The sequence below is a fragment of the Phalacrocorax aristotelis genome, chromosome 2 (genome assembly GCF_949628215.1).
Source record: "Phalacrocorax aristotelis chromosome 2, bGulAri2.1, whole genome shotgun sequence".
Taxonomy (NCBI): Eukaryota; Metazoa; Chordata; class Aves; order Suliformes; family Phalacrocoracidae; genus Phalacrocorax; species Phalacrocorax aristotelis.
In genome coordinates this window covers 130,671,799-130,696,225 of record NC_134277.1, presented here as the reverse complement: position 1 = coordinate 130,696,225, position 24,427 = coordinate 130,671,799, and the positions used below count along the sequence as shown (strand labels likewise).

The window sequence follows — 24,427 nt, the reverse complement described above, 5'->3', positions numbered from 1 at the left end:
GACTATTAAAATTAATGTTATCGTTTCACATAGTAAATTAATAGGTAATTTATAGCTACCATTACTTCTCATGGCTTTTAATCAAACAATACTGTAATTATTCTTTATGTAAGATACCAGACTTCAACAGCTTGTCTTCACACCAGGTCTAGTTTGTAAATTAATGGAGGGGAAACGTAAAAAACAAATTCTTCTTTTTAGCAATTTTCTTTAAAATTGCCATAACTCTAGCATTTCATCTATGAACAACAGATCATGTCCACTCTAAGCATCAATAATTGGACCAGTAGCTCAGAACGAGTACAGCTAAGGGTGATTTGCAACTTCAGCTACAAAACTCTAGATGCAAATCAAGTATGTAGATACGCCAATATTTTGATTTGCACGTATGGTTCACTCTGTGTACCCCTGAGCTAAAATGATAGCTAAAAAGATCCAGACTAATTTACCAAAAAAGCTTCAGGAATTAAATTGCTAACTCAGGACACCTTGCTGAATCTTTAAAAAAGAAAATAGTATGGTTATCTTGAGTTAAATATGCAGGGCAATTATAGCAGAAATCAATAATCACTTAAAGTAATTCTATTCTTTATACAACCCTCCCCCTAGCACCTTAAGATAGCAAGAGCCAAATGGAAACCTGAGGCATGCATTTTTCTTCCTCTACGAACTGAAACAGTAGGAAGGCAAAGAATAATAAACTAGCTGCCTATAAAATAAGAATAAACTATAGGTTACGGAATTATAGAAAGGAAAAAAAACACCACATGATTTTCCGTGATCATAGTGAAAGAGCATTCCCCCTTGTATTTATGAAAAAGCAAAGCTGCTAGAAATATTTTGTCTCCTGGTTCCATTTATGAAGTCTCTATGGACAAAGCAGTTTTATCAGCAGAATGTTCTGAAAACCATTCAGTGACATGGGAAATCTTTGCACAACTGCTCTTTCTTTACTGAACTCTGGCCATAATGAGTGTAATTTCCTTCAAATACCCTTGTTTAAAATCACACGGATCATTTGTAAGCAAAATAGTGCTGAGAAGGTATTGAAAAAGTTGCCTTTAAATACTTTTCCCTTGATTAAGAACAGCTAGACAGAAGAAACTAAATTTAATTTTATTTGCAGTTTGACAATGCATACTGCATATATCTGATGATGTAAAAATACCTAAGTAGCATGCATTTTCACTGCAAAGGAAACCTCTACAATCTTGAAAGAAACAACAGAAGTATTCAGTGCTGTAAAGACGACAGTTATTTTGTGATAACATGACAACTAAGCACATGGAAAAACATAAGACAGGCATGGCACCAATTGAATTTACTCTTGAACTCTGAAGACTGCAGCATCAGGACATGTTGGTGCTACATGGTACCAAAAACATTCAAGACTCAAAACGTGAGCCCGAGCTCCCGACTGTGCTTTCTTCACATACTCCTCACGTGGATAAAAACCACTCCTGTTTCTCTCAGGCACTGACTTCATGTTTTTTAAGCTGCACACCTCATCCTGACATACCCTGTCCCATGCAACCTCACGTAGGTACCTCAAGGTAGTTGATTACCTGCAAGGTAGTTGCCCACGCTTGCTCAAGCCAATGCTCTCCAAAAAAAACATAGACTAATACTTTATGATTGAGATTTAGAAATACTTTTATTTTTATTGATCTCTTCTACTTCTAAAGTTTATCAGGCCAACTTGTCAGAAATTTGTTGCCAAGACAGACAAGGCAAGGAAAGACGACTTTTCATACTAGGAACATCGTCTGTTATTTGCATGGACTTTTATACAGTAGGTTGTAGCAAATCAGTTATTTTTCAGTGAGCATCTCCAGAGACTGAGAAGACTGTCACGGAGCAGACCATGCAGACTGCTTCACAGTTCTTCAGGTTAGCAGGAACCAGTCTAGTGTGAGAAGCAGCTTAAATAGCCAAAGAAACATTTTGGATAACTGGGTAGTAGAGGACTACAAAGTCATGTCCCTTTTTAATTGTTTCTTAAGCCACAACTCTTTGCCAAGCCATGTGAAGAAAGAGGAGATTTCCAATTACCCTGACAGGCTACAAGAATCTGCCTTATGACAGGAGCAAAGCAGACTAGCATGTCTAGTCCTTCAACCACTACGGACTTATCATTTTTGGGGGGACGAAGTGATAAAATTATCCAAATCAGGTATTTTATTTATCTTGCGTTGCTGCTTATTGCAAACTGAAGTCCTGGTTATCACCTAATACTACATTCACTTCTACAGAACAGCTACGATAACGGTGGGGAGTCAAGGGTAAACTCACTATCTGCTAACTCAAAACAAACATAATACTGTCTTCATAGAAAACATATTTTCTATCTCACAAACAAACACTTCCCAGATCTGTAACTATCTAAATCATAAATTTTCCAAATAGCAGCTCATTAAGTAAGAAGCTAAGCACAAAGGACACAAAAAATCACATTTATAACTAAGACTGTTTAACCCTGGTTCAAGGAACAAACACAGGCTGTGATCAGGCATGCCCCATGAGGAATCTTACCAGGTTAGGGGAGAGCAGGGACTGGAAATGAAGGAGAAGACCCGCACTGGCTATCTGTTCCAACCACCTTCTGCTCGCCTCCTGTGTCTCCATTTCATATTCTTTGTTGTTGTCAAACATCTGATTTAAGGCTACCGTTAGTTGCTCTGAAAAAGCGCAGACTGTGGCCACTAGGCTCTGACAGAAGACCATGTCTCGCCTCAGTTGTATCTCACTATCTGTGATGTGTAAAAGCCAAAAGAAGAAAAGAAAAAATGGAGCAGAAGATTAATTAACAGCAAAGGAACTGGGCTGGAATTTTTTACCTTGACTAAAAAAAAATCATTTTAATGTAAAGTAAATTACAAGTTTACAGCCTAATGTTATTCCCAGTAAATAGCACTCCACAACTGAAACTGCCATTTTCCACATTAAAACATTACTTTATAATTCTAAAATTATACAGAAATGTATTTAAAATCTGGAATTTAAAGTAGTTCTTCATAAACAATGTGTGTTTAACTTGTAGATTTTAACATACATGACACCAATTCTATGCACTTCTGATGTTACAAGGTGACAGATGCAAGTTGGATCTCTTTTTCTGCTATGCGAGAATCACCTAGGCACAAAACCATTTACTTTCCACAGGAAAGCAACGCTAGTCAGAAGCATTTAATATGACTGCATCATCTGGTCAACTCCACAGCTACCAGCTGGGTAGCATAGATGAAGATTGCCTGCTGTAAAGTGCAGGCAGGGCATGTAGGAGTGTTGCTACCAGAACACAGTCTATCCAAATACAATACATATATATATATATATATATGAATATAAAATCTATAAAATAAGCACAGAGCAGCATCATGTATCCAGGAAGCAGCAGAGATTTATGGTCCAGGAAGTCCAGGACAGGTCCCTAGGTAGAAGTCTATGGAACCATTAGCAGCTGATTTAAACAAGGGACAAGCTAACCTACCAATTTATTCTGGAGGGTACAGGCATTAGATTAGCTAAAGGTCAAAAGAGTTAGAAAGGGAAACATGTTCTCAATAAGGCACAAAATTGTGGTGATAAATATTCAGTGCTTCCTTCTTCTCCTCTTCCCTGAAGATCTTCAAGTATTTTTATCATTATGAGCTGTTAGGCAAACATCAATCACAAATGGTACAGGTAGACAATCTTTCTCAGAGCAAGAGAAGAAGATTAGGTGATATCAAGGTCTTTCCAAAGCCTAAAATCTTTGTCCCCACTTTTAGATTCCTCTGCCTCTAAGAGGCTTAGCTACTTTTCCACCCGCTCTATGGAGCTGGCAAGACTTTAGATGACTTGATAAGTCATCAGGAATAATTCTGTACTCAAAAAATTAATACTGACTTTAAAAATATGCTTTTCTTGGACACCAAGTATCTCTCAAAGTAACTCCATTCTGTCTGTTTTCCTTATGAGATCTTTTTCAATCTTTTCCTCGACTATTGATAAAAATGACCACTCTTTTACTATCATTTTTATTCCATTTGCCAGCTTCTCAGGACCTCAGGAATGTTTTCCATAAATGGTCTAATCACTAATGCTTCTGCACTGTGACTCATTGTTTTTTGTTTTGATTATTAAAATTACCTTTCCCTCTCTGTCTCCGCTCTCCCAAGTTGTGCAGAATCCACTACAGACAGAATTTTCATCTTTAAAATCTCCACCCACCTCCAGCTTCAAAAATCCCACGGGCTTCTCCACGGTCAAAAACTTTCCAATGTCACAGCAGTGCTCAGGGAGTTGAGCCCAGCACACATTCTCTCTCTTTGCTCTGCTCAATTTTAATTCTGTTTGTCTAACAGCAGCTGACTTTCAGTGTCTTCCTCTGTACTGCCTGCTTCTGAAGCAGCCCTCTTGCGTCGCCAACACCTCATTTCCAAATCTCATTTAATATTACTTGAACATCAGATATGCATATAAGAGCACTTTGGGCTCTTTTTACAAAAAGATTTTTATATAAAATGAACTACAGAATTTAGGAACTTATGAAACCATGCAGGGAAAACTGCTTTAAAAAAATAGTCTGGGCTATTTTCTCAGGTCACTTCTCATTTTAAAACACCTGAGGAATTACTAAGAACTTTCATAATCTTTGTAAGAAATCTGACAACAAAGAAATGTTATATTCCCCTTTATAAAACTGCTGTTACGTGCCATAACAAAATCATGAAATAATAATACATTCATATAGCGCTGCAAGATGGTTAAAATTATCTGCTTTTACAGTGAAATGTGACTGCTTACTTGAACACGTACAAACTGTAGAGAATCTTCTGCCATAAATATTATTTTCTAAATACTGATTTGCTGATGTTTATTTTGCAGACACCTGTGCCTACTTTGTATATTTGAAACTGTATGCTGTATGGAGTGATAGTAGAGTAATACACAGAATAATCAGACCCCTTCCAAAAAGAACGGACTTAAAAAAAAGATATTCTATTAAAAAAAGATAAAAGGAAAGGTATGGATTAGAATAGTAAGGTAAGTCTGGCAATAAATGGGAATTAAAAAAGATAGCAAATACGAAAAAGCCCAAAAAAAGACAGACAGCAGAAGTACTGTGCACAAGCTCAGTGAATTAGTAGTTACTTCATCTGCCTAGATCCGAAGTAAATGACCTGGGAAGGTATTTTGCATTACAAACCAAAACAAATTAAAAAAAAAACAAGAAGAATGTGCAATTTTTGTTAGAAATGTCTTTGGAATTGTGTTCTTCAGAAATCCTCACTGTAAACACAGGGGTAAAGTTGTTGATTATCAGGTTATCATATCTGAGATTTTTCTCGTTTCTCTAAACACAGTATTCTGCCCAAAAGCAAAAAAAAAATCTCAAACCATCCACATTCACTTCCCCCACTCCCAAAACAAGCAAAATTACCTGTATACTCGAGAAGTGCCAAGAGTATTCGTGCCTTCACCTCTAAAAGAAAAAAGAAAATATACTGAGGTCATGATTAAAAATGTTTTCACCAACTTAATAATGCATGTGCAGTTTCTCATTTTATACCAGCTTAACTCCAACTTCTTGTGTAGGTAATCCTGATGTATACCTACAAAACAGGAATGAGTCTCAACTTCACTTAATTTTACATATGACTTGATAAAATTGATAATAATCAAAAGCACCAACTCTGAGAAAGACACATGAAGAGGCAGCTGCTGTCTTGGAATACATGTGTACCAGCTGGCCAGTGCAAGTCCACATATGAAGAACTCCAGTCTTAAAACTTCGAAAAACAAGACCAGTTTTCACTGATTCCCACACTACCCCAATTCTTTATTTTTCTTTTCCCTCTCTCATTCCATACTTAAAAATCTCAAATTATCCTCATTTTAATGTATACCAAAGCAACCAGGAAAAACACAACAGCATTTTCACTCTATTGTCAGCCTTCAGCATTTTATTTTGCTTCAAACATTTCACTTAACAATCTATGAAGTTAAAAAGTACCGATTTAAAAAAGTCTTAATTTACACTGACAATAATTTGGTTATATATCTCTTTATACTGGTTTGACTTTTATTGTTTTGGACAGCGGGGCAGGGGACTTCTCAAAGTTTGCAGGCTGAAGGAACAAAGTGATTCTTTCCCCTCTACCATGTACCAGAGCACAAATTTAAAAGAGTAAACCACAGCTGCAAGGAACAGGCAGATTAAAAAGCTGCCATAACCTTGGAGAATCAAACTTCCAACACACCAGTTTGTCCTACAGTAAGTGCCAGTAGGAACACACCACGACTTCACATGCTTTCACATCCTTCCGAACTTTCTTTCACACACCCAATTTTCTGTGCAGTCCAGTTCCAAGCCCTGCTCAGTGGATTGCTATGGGGTGTTTGGACCACAGGACAATTTGGGAGTATGTTGCCCCCTACTAAAACTAATCTAGCAGGTTTGAAATTGGAATAGTTTTAAATTTGAATACAACTGATATGATGGAACTGACACTGGAGTTTACCAACAGCACAAGCTGGATTCTGTGTGTACTTGAACATATCTACGAAAAGCCAGAATCTTCCCCAAAGATGACTATGCTTGAAAAAGAAAACCTTTCAAGCCTGATCTTAATCCATGCTGTACACACGTTGTGAAAAGAACTGGTAGTGCCTACGCATCTGAAATGCATACCCACAGTATCTCAAATACAAGCATCAAAACACTCAAAATTACAGGTTATTCTTGAAAATTGCCTGGTGATAGGTCTGTGCCTTAGTCTCCTGTCTTTTGAAAAAAAAAACCCAAAACTTAGAGATTAATAACTTGGCATCTTGGAGTCTGAACATAGCTTAGTAATTGAAAATACAATATAGGGAAAAATGGCTTTTATCTGAAGATTTAGATACATGGAGGCTACTGCTTGCAGTTTGTTTTATATGCAATTTGTTGGATTTCTCAATTCAAAAGCATTTGAGGTATCTATAAATAATGATTTCCCGCTTATGGGAAAATTACAGGACACTGCAACTCTCCTTTATCATTGCCCTAAGTCTTCTCTATTTCAAAATATACCCACAGGCAAGACAATATTTTTAGGTTATTTGTATAAGTAGATACTTACCTGGGGTTAGAACTGAACACTGGATGTCAACCGTTTGCTTTTCAACAACTTCCAAATGCTATGGAATCTTTTACCCCTTCTTGCTACATGGCATATGGAAAGGAATAACACCCCAGCAGTTTCTCTTTAGTTTATATGATTTCTAATGCAAGATGCCTTCAACTTCTTTTATTCTTAAACATTCTTTTGTACTTTTTTTTTATCATGCTATTCTGCTATTCCGATCCTTGCCAGTAAAGGTTAGATTTTAGTTTTATTTTGTTTCTCACATCTGAAACATTTTTGAAATAAGACTGAGATTTGCACTACATGTTTTATGATTTAGTTTAAAACATATTCTTACACCTTTAATGACTGAAAAGCTCCTTCACTCCTCATTCCTAATTTAAACTAAAATAGATGTGATTGTTCTCAGTTGCATAGTATTTCCTGTTTAAACTTATTGTGTTAGCAAAACAACTGCACTTCCTCATGCAGTTATGTGACTAGCTGACTAGAAATCTCACTTGCTCTAAAACACCTCTTCTTTCGACCAAAAATCTTACTTTTTATTGATTTGGAAAAAAGCAACTGCAGAAATTTCTCCTCCTCTTTGTTCTCTTTACACCTTTCTGTTGTTATGCTGGCCATTTTTGGTTCTACTTTCCTTCTGAAGGGTCCCTTTCTTTCAATCCATCTTGTTGATTTTCCTGGTTCCTACCTGAGCCATCCCTCAGCTTTTCCTCTTGTGCTTTCTGCTTCTCATGTTACGTGTCTCACATACAACCAGAATCCTGCACCTACATTATCCTTTCTCTATCCAGTGACTGTTGAATTCCTGCCCTGACTACTGCTCTCTCCTGCACCAAAATCAAGCACTCCACCTTCAAAGATCTGCCTGTGCCAACAACTTATCTTTATCTTTATTGGTTTAATAATTTAGTAGGTCCAGTCACTCCAAGAAATAACTTTCATCTTTTCTTCAGTTACTTAGCTCCAGATAAATCCTCCTAGAATCTGTATACTATTTCAGAGAACTCTTCAATTTTATCAACCTGATAGCCTTCTAGGGCTACCTTTTTTTCTGTAACCATAGAAAACTTTTCATTCTCTAATGATATGGAAGAACAAATGAAATGCGATAAAGCAATCTCCATACATGTTTTAAATTTACTGTCAAGGAAGGCTTGGTTGGTTTTTTCTTTTTTTTTTTTTTTTTTCATCTGTGTAAGCTTTCATAGATATTTTAAAAATTGTTTTAGATTGTTCTCCCAATTCCAAAACTAATAAAAAGAAAACTGACAGACCAGAATGATCAACCTCAAAGCATTCTGACTTTTCCCATTTGTCCACACTTATTAAACAACATAAATAAAAATAATCCTAAGATCTAGGATTTAAAATATCTCATTTTTGTGGGGTTCCCACATCTCTTTCTGCTTTAAAGCACTAATCAGTCTAATCTAATACAACACATTCCACAATGCAACAGAACAATGACTAAAAAATTACAATAGCCTGTGATATTTTTATGAAAATAAAAATGAGTCAATTTTCAATAAATGCATGCATTTACTGAAAGCATTCACCCTTACTGTAGTATACATCAATAATGGTTAAGTTTAATTTTTTTCCCCATGGTGAACAACAGTTGTACCTGTGGCCTCCTTTGACTACTTTCGCTAGAACCTGCTAGAAGAGGCAAATCCATCTGCTTTCCTCAAGTATTAAAATATTGCCATTTTCTTACAAACAAACATGAAGATTCTTCTAAAATCCTAAGACTTTGTTCAACTTGTTCTCATCAGCCCAACTAAGCAGTCAAATTAGAGGACATCTTTTGTTTTTTTCTGAGTGAGGTGAATAAGAGGGAAAAAGGGGAGGTAAATCTCTGTACCATCTGTCAGGTTTTCAGCCAGAAATAGCTCTGGGAAAAACTAGTGGTTCTTCTGGGTGTCCTGACCATTTGTGGATACAATGCATAACGGCAAGTTTGGAACGGAGAAAACAAGAAATGAAGATACAAGGGTAAAATTTAGCCGCTAAAGCATTTTCAACCCTGCTTCGTGCTCATCTGATTTAGTTAGATCCAGCTGTTGGTTGTGTCTCAAGTTTAATTTATACAGGCCTAAACCTGTCTAAATCACAGCAGTCTACCAAAACTGCCTGAGGGGCACATTTCTGCCCTGAATCTTTTCAACATTGAGCTACATACACCAGTCCAGACATGCCTTGGAATCTAGGGCTTGAGAAGCAATTATTCACTTCCATTCTTCTGTTTCTCCTTCATGCTCTTGGTGCCAGGGAAGGCACAAAAATCTAGGCTTTCAGGTATCCATTACATCACACCAACTCCTTGGTCCCACAGGCAAATCAAAATTACGACAAAGATGTGGATCATGATTCTCCAGAATACTCTTCTCAGGAACAAGTATTAGCGATACCACTTTGTGGGGGGTGGTGTGGTGGATAGGAATCAAACTAAAGGAAAAAAAGAACCTATAAGAGAAGAGAAAGATGTAAAGACTGATTGTGAATAAACAACCTACAACGATAATTTTACATGTAAACCCATGTATTTGGTTAAGCAGATGGCACAGAAGCCAGTTGTTGGAAATCTCTGACTAAAGCTCAGATGCCATGGATGGAAAAGGAGATCCAAAAATATTTAAAATTGGCAGACAGCTTCGGAGATACAGTGATGAAAAAAGGTGTCGTGGTTTAGTCCCAGTCAGCAACTAAATACCACGCAGCCACTTGCTCACTCCCCCCACCCCTGTGGGACTGGGGAGAGAACTGGAAGAGCAAAAGCAAGAAAACTTGTGGGTTTAGATAAAAACAGTTTAATAATTAAAATAAAACAGCAATAGTAATAATGGTGATGATGATGATGATGATGATAATAATATAAAAAGGAAAATAACAAGAGAGAGAAATGAAGCCCGGAAAAAAAGAGGAAACAAAATAACCCACAAGTGATGCAATGCCCATTACCCGCCAACTGAAACTGCCAGTCCCCAAGCTACGATCACTCCATCCCTCAGCCAGCTCCCCCCAGTTAAGATACTGGGCATGATGTCATATGATATGAAATATTCCTCTAGCCAGTTTGGATTGGCTCTCTTGGCCATGCCCCCTCCCTCCTGGCTTCTTGTGCACCCGGCAGAGCATGGGAAGCTAGAAATGTCCTTGACTAGTACAAGCACTACCCAGCAACAACCAAACCATCAGTGTGTTATCGACATTATTCTCATACTAAGTCTAAAACACAGCACTATGCCAGCTACAGTGAAGAAAATTAACTCTATCCCAGCTAAAACCATGACAGAAGATAAGGCAGAGTGTGTGCTCTCTTTGAACAGCACAAGAATAATGCCTTTTACCACTTAGCTCTCTGAACCATGCACCATTCACCAGCATGACAGTTGCAATAAAGTTAGTTACTATAATTTATTAACAGAGAAACCCTTTTTAACCCTAATTTCTAACACACTAGAAAATGCCAGCAGTTTTATTGTTCTGTAAACATCAAGATTCCTCCTGATAAATATCACCATTACATTATAGTAGTATTGTAAAAGGAGAAGTTTTGTATTATAGAGAGGAGGCAAGTCATTTGGACCTTGCTGAACTCTCCCACAAAATTTTGTGCTAGATTTAAAACCAAATTTATCTGAATAACCTCAGCTCAATATTGAGGGTATATTACCAATGTTGAAATGGGTTAAATCCATTAATTCTATTTATGAGCAAACAAGTTATGGGAAAATGGTCTATTAGGCTTGGCTTCAGAAGAGGGGCAATGAAGGACTGTTAATCCATTCCTCCTGAACTGTGAAAGAAACCATGACTAATACTTTAATATAATTTGGTCTAGGCTGAACACAGACCTGTAGAAAAAAAAAGATTCAAAAATATTTATTCATTTTTCACTCAGTGACAGCCACCATTAAACTAAAAGAAGTATTCTTAGTATTGGAGAGTCAACCCACTGTGATTGACTTCAAAAATATGAGATATTTTTGTGGTTATTTTTATAATTTTCTAACCCAGGTTCTGAAAATATGATTGTATCTGAAATGAGAAATACCAAAAGTCAGAGGAAGAGGAGTTTGTTTGGTTTGGCCAGTTGGTTTTTGGAAGTTTATCTTAATAAAACTTATCACGAAGTTCTTTTTCAGAGATCTGAAATTTAGCAGTTTCTTTATGGGGCACCATGGAAATTAGCCAACAAAACAAAAGAAGCCAAGCACATACACAAATCATTTAAAGCTAGATCTGACACAAGTTTTGGTTCCCATGTAGACTCCTAGTGCAAGTAATTTTATAAAAATAATTTTGCTCATTATTTTTGTTTATCTATCAAACAGCACAGAAAATAAAGCCGAAACTACAAGCAAGATTGTCTGGAGAGGAAATCCCAGTTACTTTCTTACGAAGCCAGGGGAGAGAGCAGAAAACCCCAGCTGACATTGTCAGTTGGTGGTGAAGAGGAACAGGGTACTAGGTAACTTTTAGACAATGGTGGGAGGGAGGTCGAGGAGGAGGAGAGAGACGGAGAGAGAGAGAGACGGAGAGAGAGAGAGACGGAGAGAGAGAGAGACGGAGAGAGAGAGAGACGGAGAGAGAGAGAGACGGAGAGAGAGAGAGACGGAGAGAGAGAGAGACGGAGAGAGAGAGAGACGGAGAGAGAGAGAGACGGAGAGAGAGAGAGACGGAGAGAGAGAGAGACGGAGAGAGAGAGAGACGGAGAGAGAGAGAGACGGAGAGAGAGAGAGACGGAGAGAGAGAGAGACGGAGAGAACCAGTGGAAGAGGTTTGGCTTCATGGCAGAAGAGGGAGCATGTTTTTAGAGGGATAATGATTCTAGATCAATGACAGATAAGAGCTGGATGCAGGACAAAATTTGTCCTGCAGAGTCTTCCTCTTTCCATTTAAGACCGTAGAAAAAAGGGAGTTTAATTTCAAGGAAAGCCCCATCTTGGTGTATCAGTCCCATGAAGTTCTGTGACAAATCAGTCAAGCCCACTGGACTTCAGCTGCGACTGAAAGAACATAGCACATATAACATCTAGTTCATTTATTTTCACCTGCCAGACGATTTTCTCTTCTGTATCTGAAGCCAATAGGGTGAGCGTGAGACAGCTGAGATACACTCCACTAACGCAGTTATTAAGAACATGAAAAGAGTCCTGAAATTCAGGCATTTTCCATAGACTACACTGTGTTCAGCAAACCTTGCCTAGCAGCAACATGAAGTGGTTGTATCTTTCCACTTCCTTCCCCCAGGCTCTCTGTCATTAATGAAGTGTTTATTTATGGTCATGTTGTTCTTACTAACCTTCCACAAATTTTCTGATATTCTGGGCAAGACTCCGGACACTGCTGGGGAGGTTCCAAGGGTCTTGCTTGATGTGGAGTCGCAACCTCTTTGGACAGTTAAGCTTCGGTTCCATTTCCTGCTGAAACTCTAAGCAAGGACAAAAATAATATTTCTTCTGATTAAACCTGAGAAAGCACAGTAAGACATTATTTCTTCCTAAATGTTTTTACAGCTCAAGGAATTGTCAACTTATTTAAGTCCAGTTAAATCTAGGGTGACAGGTCTAACAGTCATCTAAGCTCCCTACTTAGTCAAAGGAGAGAGCGAGCAGCATTCCCAAACATGATTCTTTGTGAACCACGTACGTAAGACAGAAGGTGCTTGTCTCCACGGAGTAAGCGGGACCCTGGAACTTTTAGAGGCAAAATTAATTCAATCAGAAAATGAAAACAAAATTACTTATTGCTTAACCTAGTCTTTCAAATAACTGAAGTGCTCCTTGTACGGTTCATGAAGATGGTGCAGATCAAGAATAAAATACCTGATGTGTTCATATCTTGGGTCTAACTGAACATTTATTATACCACTGAAAGGATAACATTTTGCTGCATGAGCCTGCCAGGTACTCAATATGAAACACTGAGAAACACAAGAGAGCAGATATGCTCTAGGTTCACTCCCATTATCTTGATACCAAAACAAGGGGGAAAAAAAAAAAGAAGAAAAAAAAAAAAAAAAAAAAAAAAAGAGGAGGATATGTGGTCTTCCATGCAAATGCAGGCCTTGTGAAACCACATAACTGTGGAGTAGAGTAGTTATGCTCTGTTGACTTCAGTGGGATTTTGGTGACGTATATAAGCCAAAGATCCACACTCTGGCCATCTAAAATTAGTTTTCTTTGCCAAAAGACATATGCAGGATCAATAAAATCATAACCAAACCTATTATACATATTAATACAACATTGAGTCACCCATTGAGGTTTGTGTTTTTTTTTTTTTAAAAAAAGCTCTGTTCACTGGAAGAAGCCTTTTGCATTTTTCATCACAGTCTTACGGCTACCACCAGATTTATACATTTACGCTTAATTACTGTGTGAGTATTAGCAGACTATCTGAAATTACATACAGGATTTTTTTTTAAACAACCAATAATACTTGCATATCTATTTGTCATAAATATTACTGTGACTATAAATTTACATTTTCAAACTATTTATTAATTAACTTCACAAATAATATATCTACAAGAAATTTGGCATTAGTAATAATATAGATCACAAATGGCTTCAATAGTTGAGACAAAAATGTAATAAAAATACCTTCAATATACAAAACCTGTTTCTTACTTCAAAAACCTCAGCAATTCTACAGTCAGTTCAGAGTCTACGATTTAAAGCTGACTTTCCAGCAAACCTGAAATTCTTTCATACATTGTGCAATAAGATTATAAAAAGCCTGTTTTCAACTAAGAATAAGATCTACTTAACAAGAATTTCAACAATCAGCTACTGCAGAATACACCAAGATTAAGCAAAATCAGTTCTTTAACACCCAGCTCAAGGAGTAGATAGCCATATCCATGTCTCCTTCAAGTTACCTTTTGATTCTCATAGATAGAATTAAATGATACCTTGTAGGCCTCGACCTGGCGTAAAGTATTTGGTCTGCTCAAAGGCTCTCATCACAGCTGGTCCTTTCAGAAGATTGACAATTGAATCGACCTGTTGGGATCAAGGTTCTGTGAGAAAGATGTTTTTTACAGTGACAGTTAGAAATTCTTTCTTCAAGAAATACAGACTACAGAAAAGCAGCTTTGGGTTCTTTCTTACCTAATGGCTCTAAAGTAACAAGCTAGGGAATGTTAGACTAAATCTAAGGACCTGTTTAATTCACAGTTTTAAACTATTTACAGAAAACTGAAGGAGAATGAGTAAATACATACCATCCCAGTAAACAGTGGAAAGCAAAAGTAAAAGAAAAAGAAGTATTTGCCAAAGACGTCTTAGCTCAAACATGGACATTAGTATCAAAGCCAAGAAAAATAATCTCATACTTGACCAAAAAGATGCTCTAAACAGCTATGAAGCTTGTCCTGTTTATCATGGGAGATTCGAACACTTATGGGAAGTTCATCACCTGAAAAATATTTTAAAATGAAAAACTGTTTAGGAGTTTCATCGTATTTTCAAAAATTTTTGCAGTTTAGACAATCTGCTTTACACACAGATGGATGCTTAGGTTTTCAGGATTATAGTAACTGTTCTCCCTACATATTTTGCATTTAGTAGTCACTCGATAATAGAGAATTAGCTCTTAGAGAAAGGACCATATTCAAAACCCAACTGGACACGGTCCTGGACAACCTGCTCTTGATGACCCTGCTCCAGCATGGGATTGGACTGGATGATCTCAAGAAGTCCCTTCAAACTTCAATCATTCTGTGACCAGACCACACAATTCTATGCTGGAGAACAGCCTAAACACCAGACTAAACAGCTAAGTAGTGTGAACCTAATATAGCAGACCAGAGTCACTGAAACACATTCACCATAAAAGTTTTATAGGGACTCAATAGACAATCCACAATCTTAATGTTCTTACCAATTAAATGGTTCTAAGATTTTAGTAATTCAATAAAAGTACAGGATCCAACTCCCATATTTGACATGAAGCTTTTAATAGTACACACCACATCATTTCCTAAGAGAGTACAAAGGAGAAGGACTCTCCCAGGTCACTGACCTTAGTCACTCACTCTCTGAGACAACAAGTGATGTAACCTGAACTCTTTCGAAAGCTGTGAAAAATTGAGCTTAACACTGGATTTCCTCCTTGCTGTTGCAGTGACAGATAAGAAGTAGCCACTTGATAATTTATAATACAAATTTATTCATGGTCAATCTAGACTCATTTTTCTTATGTCAGTGAAACACTTAAATAGCAATTTTCTCTGCTTGATTTTTTTTAACTCCTTTAGATGTCCTTACAGCCAGTAGTTATAACCTGTCACAGGATTTTAATTGCAACAGATGGAGCACTGTGCCAAACAGCCCTGATGTGGAGTTAACCAGGTTAGCGTTGGAACTAGGAGAAAATTAAGTCATCAGGAGAGTTGGAGTTTCACTGATCAGCAGTATTTATCAGCTCGAACACTGTATCTGCGCTTGGCTAGCACAGACGTTCTTTTAGGCACCTCAGTTGGTACTTCAGCTTGATGCTGCACAAAAGCATATCAGCTCATTTGTATCTTAAATTGGAGATACAGACCCTGAGTCTCCTGTTTTATTAACAGTTCTTTATGTCCTTCAACCTTTCCTCTGTATCTGTTCAGCTCTGTAAGTATGCATACTTTCTAGAAAGTAGCTGCCTAGAACTGCATTATTCACAAGGTATCTCAGATACCTTGCATAATGTCATTAATACTTTCCTGTCCCAACTGAAAATAACTCTGCTGGTACAATCAGCAATAAAATTTGCCTTCTCTATGGCCAAGTCTCACTGGTGGCTCATATTCAACTAATATGCTCAGTTCCTTCTTTTCCTAAATCATTCCCAAAAGATAAACTCCCATCTTAGAGCAAATATCTTTTATTATTCGTCCCTGATTTTATGACCTTGTACTCCATGCAGTTAAATCCCACCTCATTCCTATTAGCAGCTGCATTTATTTAAATTCAATTTATCATGGCACAAACAAGAATGTGCTTCTATGTGGTCTCACATTCCTTCCTACAAACATACACAGCCGTATCCTGTCGCCCGGGTGCTGACACAGGCTGGGAGAGCATTCCACACTCACCTAAATTGCTCCTTACTCTGTGCAATGTAATGCATAACAAGGTCAAGGCATGAAAATGGTTAAAAGCAGTGATTCTAAGAGCTCTAACTAATTCAGTCTATTCACAGAGATGCTGGAATGTTGGCTGTCTTTCACAGAAGGACTCTTAAGTGCAGCACTAGCTAGGCAGAAGCAAAATTATACACTTCTATTATCAAGGAGGATGCAAGTCTTCAAACAAAAAGAACAAAACCACCAGGCAAATGAAAAGAATAAAACTGTATAAAAGGAACAGATGACAGATTCATAGATGTCTTTTCTAAACATACCTGAATCCATTTCATCACTGTGAAAATAAGAACTGCACTGGCTACTACAAATGCTGGTGAATGAGGCAATGGAGTTCCTATTGCTGTTGCAATCACTTGAAAAAAAACACAAAACCAAAAAAGAAATTAAATCATGTCCTTTAACACAGGCTCTATATCAAAGTTATGGAAATTCTTTCCCTTTTCCCCTTTTCAATTTAATTATGAGATGGTCTGTACAATTCTTTATCAACAATAAAGATCCCTATACTTAGGCTATAATTTAATTTGCAATCCTGGTAGGACTCAAAGAACCAGATTCCCAAAATAGATGATTCAATTGTCTCCCTTCACCTTGCATGTGAACAAGTACCTGCAGAATGATAATATACATGTTCAATGGAAAACAACCAATTTTTCTTACATGAACGAGTTTTTGAAACTGTGGCCTCCAATGTTTTAGTAACTCCATATTTAAATTCTGTACTCCTAGCTAATACAAATGATTAAATACTCTGGTTTATGACTTGCAAACTAGAGTCCATAGTGGGTTTAGAAGAGATTTAATCCATTTGAATAGCACTGAAACTCAAATTACAAACTATTTTTTCCTGCCAGCCAAAATATCGTTTATGACCCCATCTCTTCCCGCTGTCTGTTTTGTTACTGATGTATAGATATTTACATCTGTGACTTCAGTGAAAACATCTATGCATACCAAATGTCACTCAGATCGGTCTAATAAGGAGATTTGAGGATTAAAATGTAATCTTTTTCCTGCTCTTTTGTCTCAAAACCAAATTGTTCTGTACAGAAAATAGATGAAGAACATACCTACTTCTGCAGCATAAACACAGTAAAACACAGCCTTTTGTACTAAAAATCCTATGAAGATAAATTTGAATTCTATGTCTTCAGAGTTATTTAGCCACATAAAGATCATTCAGTTTCAATGCAGGACATGCTTAATTATCCAGGACAAGGAGTCTTAAAAACCCAAGTGAATATAAGATAATGTAGAAGTGTACCTAAAGGATATTTATAAATAATGATCTGGGTTTGGTTTTATGAATTGGATGTACCAATTCACCAAGACATACATACATATAGACATATATATATATTTATGTTTTATATATAAGTGAATGGGGAAAACTTTTAAATTAAGCAATATGATATAATTAAATTCATATCCATTAAGTAGATGAAAAGACATCAGTAACAGTATGTTCCTAACAGAGGGTGAACAGTCCCAAGGAGTATTAAGAATTTCTGGCTGGATATTAAGAAATTTTTTCCAACTAACTCTATTCACTTATTAAAGTCTCCAAAGGGAAGATGAAGGTTATTTAAAAGTGGATTGTGAAAAGCATGAAAAAATGAAACACAGGAAAATGAGAAACAGATTAGATACAACACAATAAAAATGCAAAATGATATAGCTAATGTATCACAAGGTTTAGAATGAGACCCTACAACACAAAATGAGAGCACTCTAACAGCTGAAATTAGCCTACTAGTTCTAATAATAACCACAGTAGCATTGTGGGTTCTGGAGACTGAGTATTGCCTAATGTAATAATTTAAGCAAAGAAACAAAAAATTCCAACCTCACTCCAACAGTATTTCTAAATACACAGATTTTATGATTATTCTGCATATGGAACCCTAGATCTTACCATTCCGAAACATCCAGAATGGACTATAAATGATTGGAATCAGAATAAAGAAAATATCTTACACTACAAGAGTCTTACGTACTAAGTCACACCTTCTTTCTCCACATACAAATCTTGTGCCAAATGGGGAACTTCCCAACCAGAGCAAATGCAGGCCACTGGAGCAGCTCCTGCCCAGTCAGTTTGACACATCATAGATGTGTAGAAATCCTTAGAAGCACTTAGCTGGAACAGCACTTTGCTTGTGTGTTCACCATGGTTAGAACAAGATAGACTTGATCTGTGCAAATTATCTCTACATTTATTTCTGTTCAAATTTACACATATATTTCTGTTTCTACTCTGACAATGGGTTCCTATCTACCATGCTGCAGTAATCAAATATTAGCTTATGAAAGACATCTCAGCAACACAGGGTTCTTTAGAAAAACGATGACCCTACTGAGATTCCACTTTCTGAGCATAATAATGAACCATGATAATGAACACATAATGAACCCTTATTTTACTTGCAGCTAAAATTTTAATTTAGATTTTATATTCTGCAGTTAACCAATTCTCCCTAAGCAAAAGCAGATTATCTTTATAAGACCTATGCTTGCTAAAATTACTCCTTCCTTTTCAAAATTCTTTGCATTTTCATTCACATTAAACATGACGCATTATGAATTATAGAGATGAGATGATGCTACAATATTTAGAGTGGAAGAAGGTGAAGAATATATGTTGAGAAACAGGGGTATTTTTAATTTTAGATCAGCAAGAGTGGTAGATCTGGCATCTTGCTTCCCATGGCAGATATTTGGTTTGTTGTTGGGGAACATAATAACAGAAATTATTTCTGTTTCTTATAAGACAGGTAATCTAAAGTAAAGCTTTACAGCTCTGGTTGTGATATCCTATAAAGGTTAGGGATACCGAGATCTAATAACTAATCTGTTCTCACAGAAGGGTTTTATACATCTTGTAACACATCTTGATCCTATACATTCTTCTGTTAGAAATGTCAGAATCGTATTCTGATAGTCCTCATAGCCACTTTGACAGTCTACAAACCTACTGGTTTGATTCAGTTGACAAATAAAAATATTATTAATAAAGTTACCTGTAAGAATCCCTGTTGCTGATGGTATCATGACCAGAATCTTCTTGTTCATCACCTGTCACGCTGAAACAGACTTTTTTCCCGTTCCTTTCCCCCTTTTCATTATCACTGTCGGCTGGTATTAAAGGCTCAGGTGTTTTACGTTCTGATTTGGGAGAATATGTTATTGAAGAAAGAAGGCTGTGAGACAAAAAAAAACCAAGATAAATTAATGTTTGTCAAAGGTGAGCTAACAACAGGATAACACTTCTTGTCAACGCCCTCCAACTATTATTCTATAATATGTGAAGGGAACATCTTAATTCAGTCCATATCTATTTGAAACAAAGGAAGAAAGTGATACATTCTGCTGTTAAAAAGTGTAACGGTGAAACCCATTAGCATTACTAAATACTCAATCTTGTATGAAGGCAGTGATTACGGCTGGGGAAGAAATACAGCACATTCTTGAACACCTGGGGTCAGATTTTATATTAATGTAACTATTTTTAAACATGGGCCATGTACTTCTCAGCACAAATCAAGAAACAAACCAAAGAAACTATATCTCTGTGAAAAACATACATTTTCTCAATTACTACTGTACCAGACATGCCAGCCTGCATCACAAGCTATTTTATTAAAGCATTTTAAGAATCTTTTTTAATATACCTGTGTATTTCCTGACACTCAAAGTGTCTAAGCCACTATCACTAGTAAAACTGATGATTAATCTACAAGCTTCTGTGACGAGCACAAAAGTGACATCCAGTCAAGGAGAGAGAAGAGTGTGGACTGCTACATTTAGAACACGCACAAACACTGGAAGCAAAATATTCATGTTCTTGTGTGATTAACTGATATTGAGATGTTCCAATTTACTTTTAAGATCAGAACAGCTATAACGGGCAATTGTCCTTTAATTCCTATTACTCAAACACTCCATCAGAATGATGTTTTCAACCTAACATTTGGATTTGAAAGGCAGTGTTTTCCTTGCAAACACTACCTTCTAGCTACCTGAAATCAGAAGACACTGAATTAAGCTTTTTTCTTCCCATAAAGTACTTAGACACAGTAGCAGGGTTTTATCGTAGGAGCTGTCAGAATGGTCAATTGGCAAACTTTCTACTAAATACATGGCAGGATTCAAACATACGTTAGAAGTTTTTGTTACACATAATTCTTACTTCTGAAAGGAAACTATGGGAGATGCATCTCTTTTGTGAAGAAAAATGCTGTCCTGATTGTTATTAAATGGTAGCATTCAGAATTCCTTCCTTCACTCTTATTTCTTGCCACACATGTAAGCATTGTCATATTTTGCAAGTGAGGAATTCAGATTTTAAGTGGTTTAGAGCTCCATCTTAATTTTGTAGGGCTCTGCCAGTTCAAGTAATTCATTCTTAATCCTAACAAAGTTCAAGTAATTCTTAATCCTAACAAAGTTCAGCTATGTTACATCAGTACTGAGCTATCAATTTCTCTACTCTTTTGACAAGGATATTGTACCAGAAAACATCCTGATCCTAAGCTGTTCTTGAAAGTTGAAGTTTCTGGACTCAGAGCAGTGACTTTTCACATACAAAACACTGACAATGTGTTCAACGCCATGTTCCACTATAACGTTTTTGAGTATACACTGAAAATTTCCTGACTCTCAGGAATGGACAGAGTTTTAAGAAAGAAATTAAGAAACCATATGCTTTGGAAAAGCAGTATCGTAGATGATCCCTATAATGCTGTCTGTTGACTATGTATCAATGAATACATACCTCAGATGGTATATCATGCTTGATCTCATTGAAATCATGACCTGACAGATGTTACCATAGGGTTTGACATCAACTTTAGGGAAACAAAGATGACAAGTAAAGCTTTTTAGCAAATCCTTTCATCATTTCTGCAAAACTTTCTCTAGCTAAGAGCTAACAAGAGATAGAGATTTGCTAACAAGAGATAGATATTTGCCTAACAAATTTTATTTCCTTCTATGACAAGGTCACACACATAGTTGACCAAGGAAAGCCAGTCTATGTGATCTTTCTGGATTTCAGTAAAGCTTTTGATACTGTCCCTCACAGTATCCTCCTGGACAAAATGTCCAGCATACAGCTTGATGAACACGTAATGCAGTGGGTGATCAATTGGCCGATGAGTCAGGCTCAAAGAGTCATAGTAAATGGGGTTACATCGGGCTGGCGGCCAATCACTAACAGGGTTCTGCAGGGATCCATCTTAGCATCTTAGGGCCAGTACTCGTTAATCTCTTTGTAAATGACTTGGATGCAGGACTTGAAAGAATACTAATTAAGTTATTAAGTTTGCCAATGACACAGAACTGGGAGGAGCTGTTGGCATTCTCGAGGGCAGAGAGGCCCTGCAGAGAGATCTGGACAGACTGAAGAGCTGGGCAATCACCAACCATATGAAGTTTAACAAGGGCAAGTGCTGCATTTTGCACCTGGGGCATCGCAACCCTGGATGCACATACAGACTGGGGAACGAGAGGCTGCAGAGCAGCTCTGCAGGGAGGGACCTGGGGGTTCTGGTTGATGGTAAGCTGAAAATGAGCCAACAGCGTGCCTCAGCAGCCGAGAGAACCAACCGTGTCCTGGGGCGCGTCAAGTACTGGTCAAGGGAGGTGATTGCCCTGCTCTCCTCTGCACTGGTGCAACCTCACCCCAAATGCTGTGTGCAGTTTTGGGCGCCGCAGTACATTAAGGATATAAAGCTACTAGAGAGCGTCCAGAGGAGGGCCATGAAGTTGGTGAAGGGTTTGGAGGAGAAACTGTACAAGGAGTGGCTAAAGTCACTTAGTTTGTTCAGCCTAGAGAAGAGGAGACTGAGGGCAGACCTCATCGGAGTCTACAGCTTCCTCACAAGGGGAGGAAGATGGGCAGGCACTGATCTCTTCTCTCTGGTGACCAACAATAGGACCTGAGGGAAAGGCAGGAAGATGTGCCAGGGGAGGTTTAGGTTGGATATTAGGAAACGGTTCTTCACCCAGAGGGTGGTGGAGCCCTGGAACAGGCTCCCCAGGGAGGAAGTCATGGCACCAAGCCTGACGCTATTCAAGAAGCTCCTGAACAACACCCTCAGAGATATGGTGTGAATTTGGGGTTGTCCTGTGCAGGGACAGGGGTTGGACTTGATGATCCTTGTGGGTCCCTTCCAACTCATGACATTCTATGATTCTATTCATTCTATGATTCTATGAGAGATAGATATTTATCCTACATACAGGAAAAGGTACTGATCTGAACTGTAACTGAAATACAGAAAAACTATACAAAAGGTATAATTTTACTGGACCTTAAACCCATCCATCCAGTAGACAGACATCTTTTGGGCTACATGATGCCTTAACACTTCACATCACTGTGAAATCACAACTCAGTTCTTCTTTATCACTTAAGTTACCAGTTAGCAGGATTCCATGAGGATGGGAAGAAACACAAGGCACATATTTTACAGCAGTGTTCAGTTTCTATCTACCTGCTAGAACGTACATGTTCTTGAACATGTCTTAAAATAAATGTGTTTCGAAAATGTACACCTTCGAAAATGAGTTCTTCGTACTTGTAAAACTTATTTTCTGAATACAAAAATACAAAAGGGGTTCAAAAAGGGATTAAACAAATTCACGGCGTATCATTCTAACCGTGCTCTTAAAAAAACCTGTCCATTCCAAGAACAAGTCATAGCACGGCCTGCTGGAAGATAAGATGAGATAAGGACAAAGATTAATCTTATAGTTTTGCTTTTTCTTGTGTTCCCATCATCATCCACTTGCAGGAAGACAAAAATTGGCTTTGGGAAGATCCATTCTGGTAAATTCTTGCAGATTTTGTTGTTGCAAGAAAATAATCAAGAGTAAGAAACAAGCATAATGAACTGCAATTTAAGCTCCTGAAAATACCCTCCCTTGAGTAATTATTTGTCAAGACACAGACAGACTATTATATCCTCTTCTTTTATGTGAATGTTTAGTCACTGCTGCCAAGATCTCACTAAAAGACTGATGAAGGTAGCTGGAGCTTTTCCTAAGGGAGCTTTTCACTTACTTTCAGCAGGCAGGCTGTTTTTGTAAGGAAAATTTTTTTGCTGAACTACCATGAACGAAAGCTGGAACTTTGGATAACAGAGTTCTGGAGCTGGTAGTTCCTGAGGTCACTGAAGTGCTCTTAGAAAGCCAGTTCAGGGAGTCTAAAACATACAAACCTAAACCTGGATGCAAAAAATTCCCAATAATCATGCTGAAATAGGCCCTTTTTTAAACTGCAGGGTTTTTTTTGGGGGGTGGGGGTTGGGCGGGGTGGTGTTTCTTAAACACAGCACATGCACATTATATTTTCTTTGGAGATAGGTCTACCCCAAACAAAATTACCTTAGCTGTCTATCTCTTATAGGAGAAGTACGTGAATGAGTAGTAACTTACAGCTAGAAAGTCTCCGTAACTATGAAGAAAATTTCCATGAAACAGAAATTTAAACCTTGACCAAAAAAAAATCCTTACATGTGGAATTAATCTTATATGCAACCCAAATAAACACAAGCCTAAAATTGTCAGGAACAAACAAAACCTGCTATAGTCAGTCAAAGCACTAAAAATGGAGAGCCACTGGGAGTAACAAAAAACCTACGCAACCTGTGAGTTGCTTTGCCTTTTCCTCACTCCACAAAGGCTCCAAAAATGTTCAAGCCTCTTGTATATTCCCAACAGGCATTTTTCCAAAAAACAGCTGGGATCATGGGAGTACACTGAGTGCATGTGGACCAAGAACACAGCAGAGTTGCCATACACAAAACAACTTGAAGCATTTATTTCTGTATAACATCTAGCACCAATGGTGGGTATCTGGCAATGCTACTAAAGAAGTACTGGGACAGTATTAAGCTATTTGAACGAAGAGTCAGTGGAATACTGAGAAGCTGTGGAATGGGGATATATGTCTTTTTTATGTGTATCTCTCTTTCTCTCTCCATCAGTACTCTATTTCTTAGAATCATAGAATTATTAAGGTTGGAAAAGACCTCTAGGGTCAAGTCCAACCGTTAACCCAACCCTACTACGTCTCCTAAACCATGCCCTGAAGTGCCACATCTACATGGTTTTTGAACAGCTCCAGGGATGGTGACTCCACCACCTCGCTGGGCAGCCTGTG

The 24,427-nt window shown here is 37.6% G+C and overlaps 1 protein-coding gene across 1 annotated transcript in view; it reads right to left on the bottom strand.

Annotated features, from left to right (window-relative positions):
- The window catches only part of PREX2 (phosphatidylinositol-3,4,5-trisphosphate dependent Rac exchange factor 2), a 186,277-nt gene that overhangs the window by 45,404 nt on the left and 116,446 nt on the right, over positions 1-24,427 (bottom strand). Inside the window, exons 26-32 of the mRNA XM_075085197.1 lie at positions 19,281-19,460; positions 16,518-16,612; positions 14,464-14,546; positions 14,041-14,131; positions 12,427-12,555; positions 5,426-5,467; positions 2,533-2,750 (exon numbers count right to left, since the gene is read on the bottom strand). Of these exons, the coding sequence (XP_074941298.1) occupies positions 2,533-2,750; positions 5,426-5,467; positions 12,427-12,555; positions 14,041-14,131; positions 14,464-14,546; positions 16,518-16,612; positions 19,281-19,460 (838 nt within the window). The remainder of the gene's footprint in view (positions 1-2,532; positions 2,751-5,425; positions 5,468-12,426; positions 12,556-14,040; positions 14,132-14,463; positions 14,547-16,517; positions 16,613-19,280; positions 19,461-24,427) is intronic.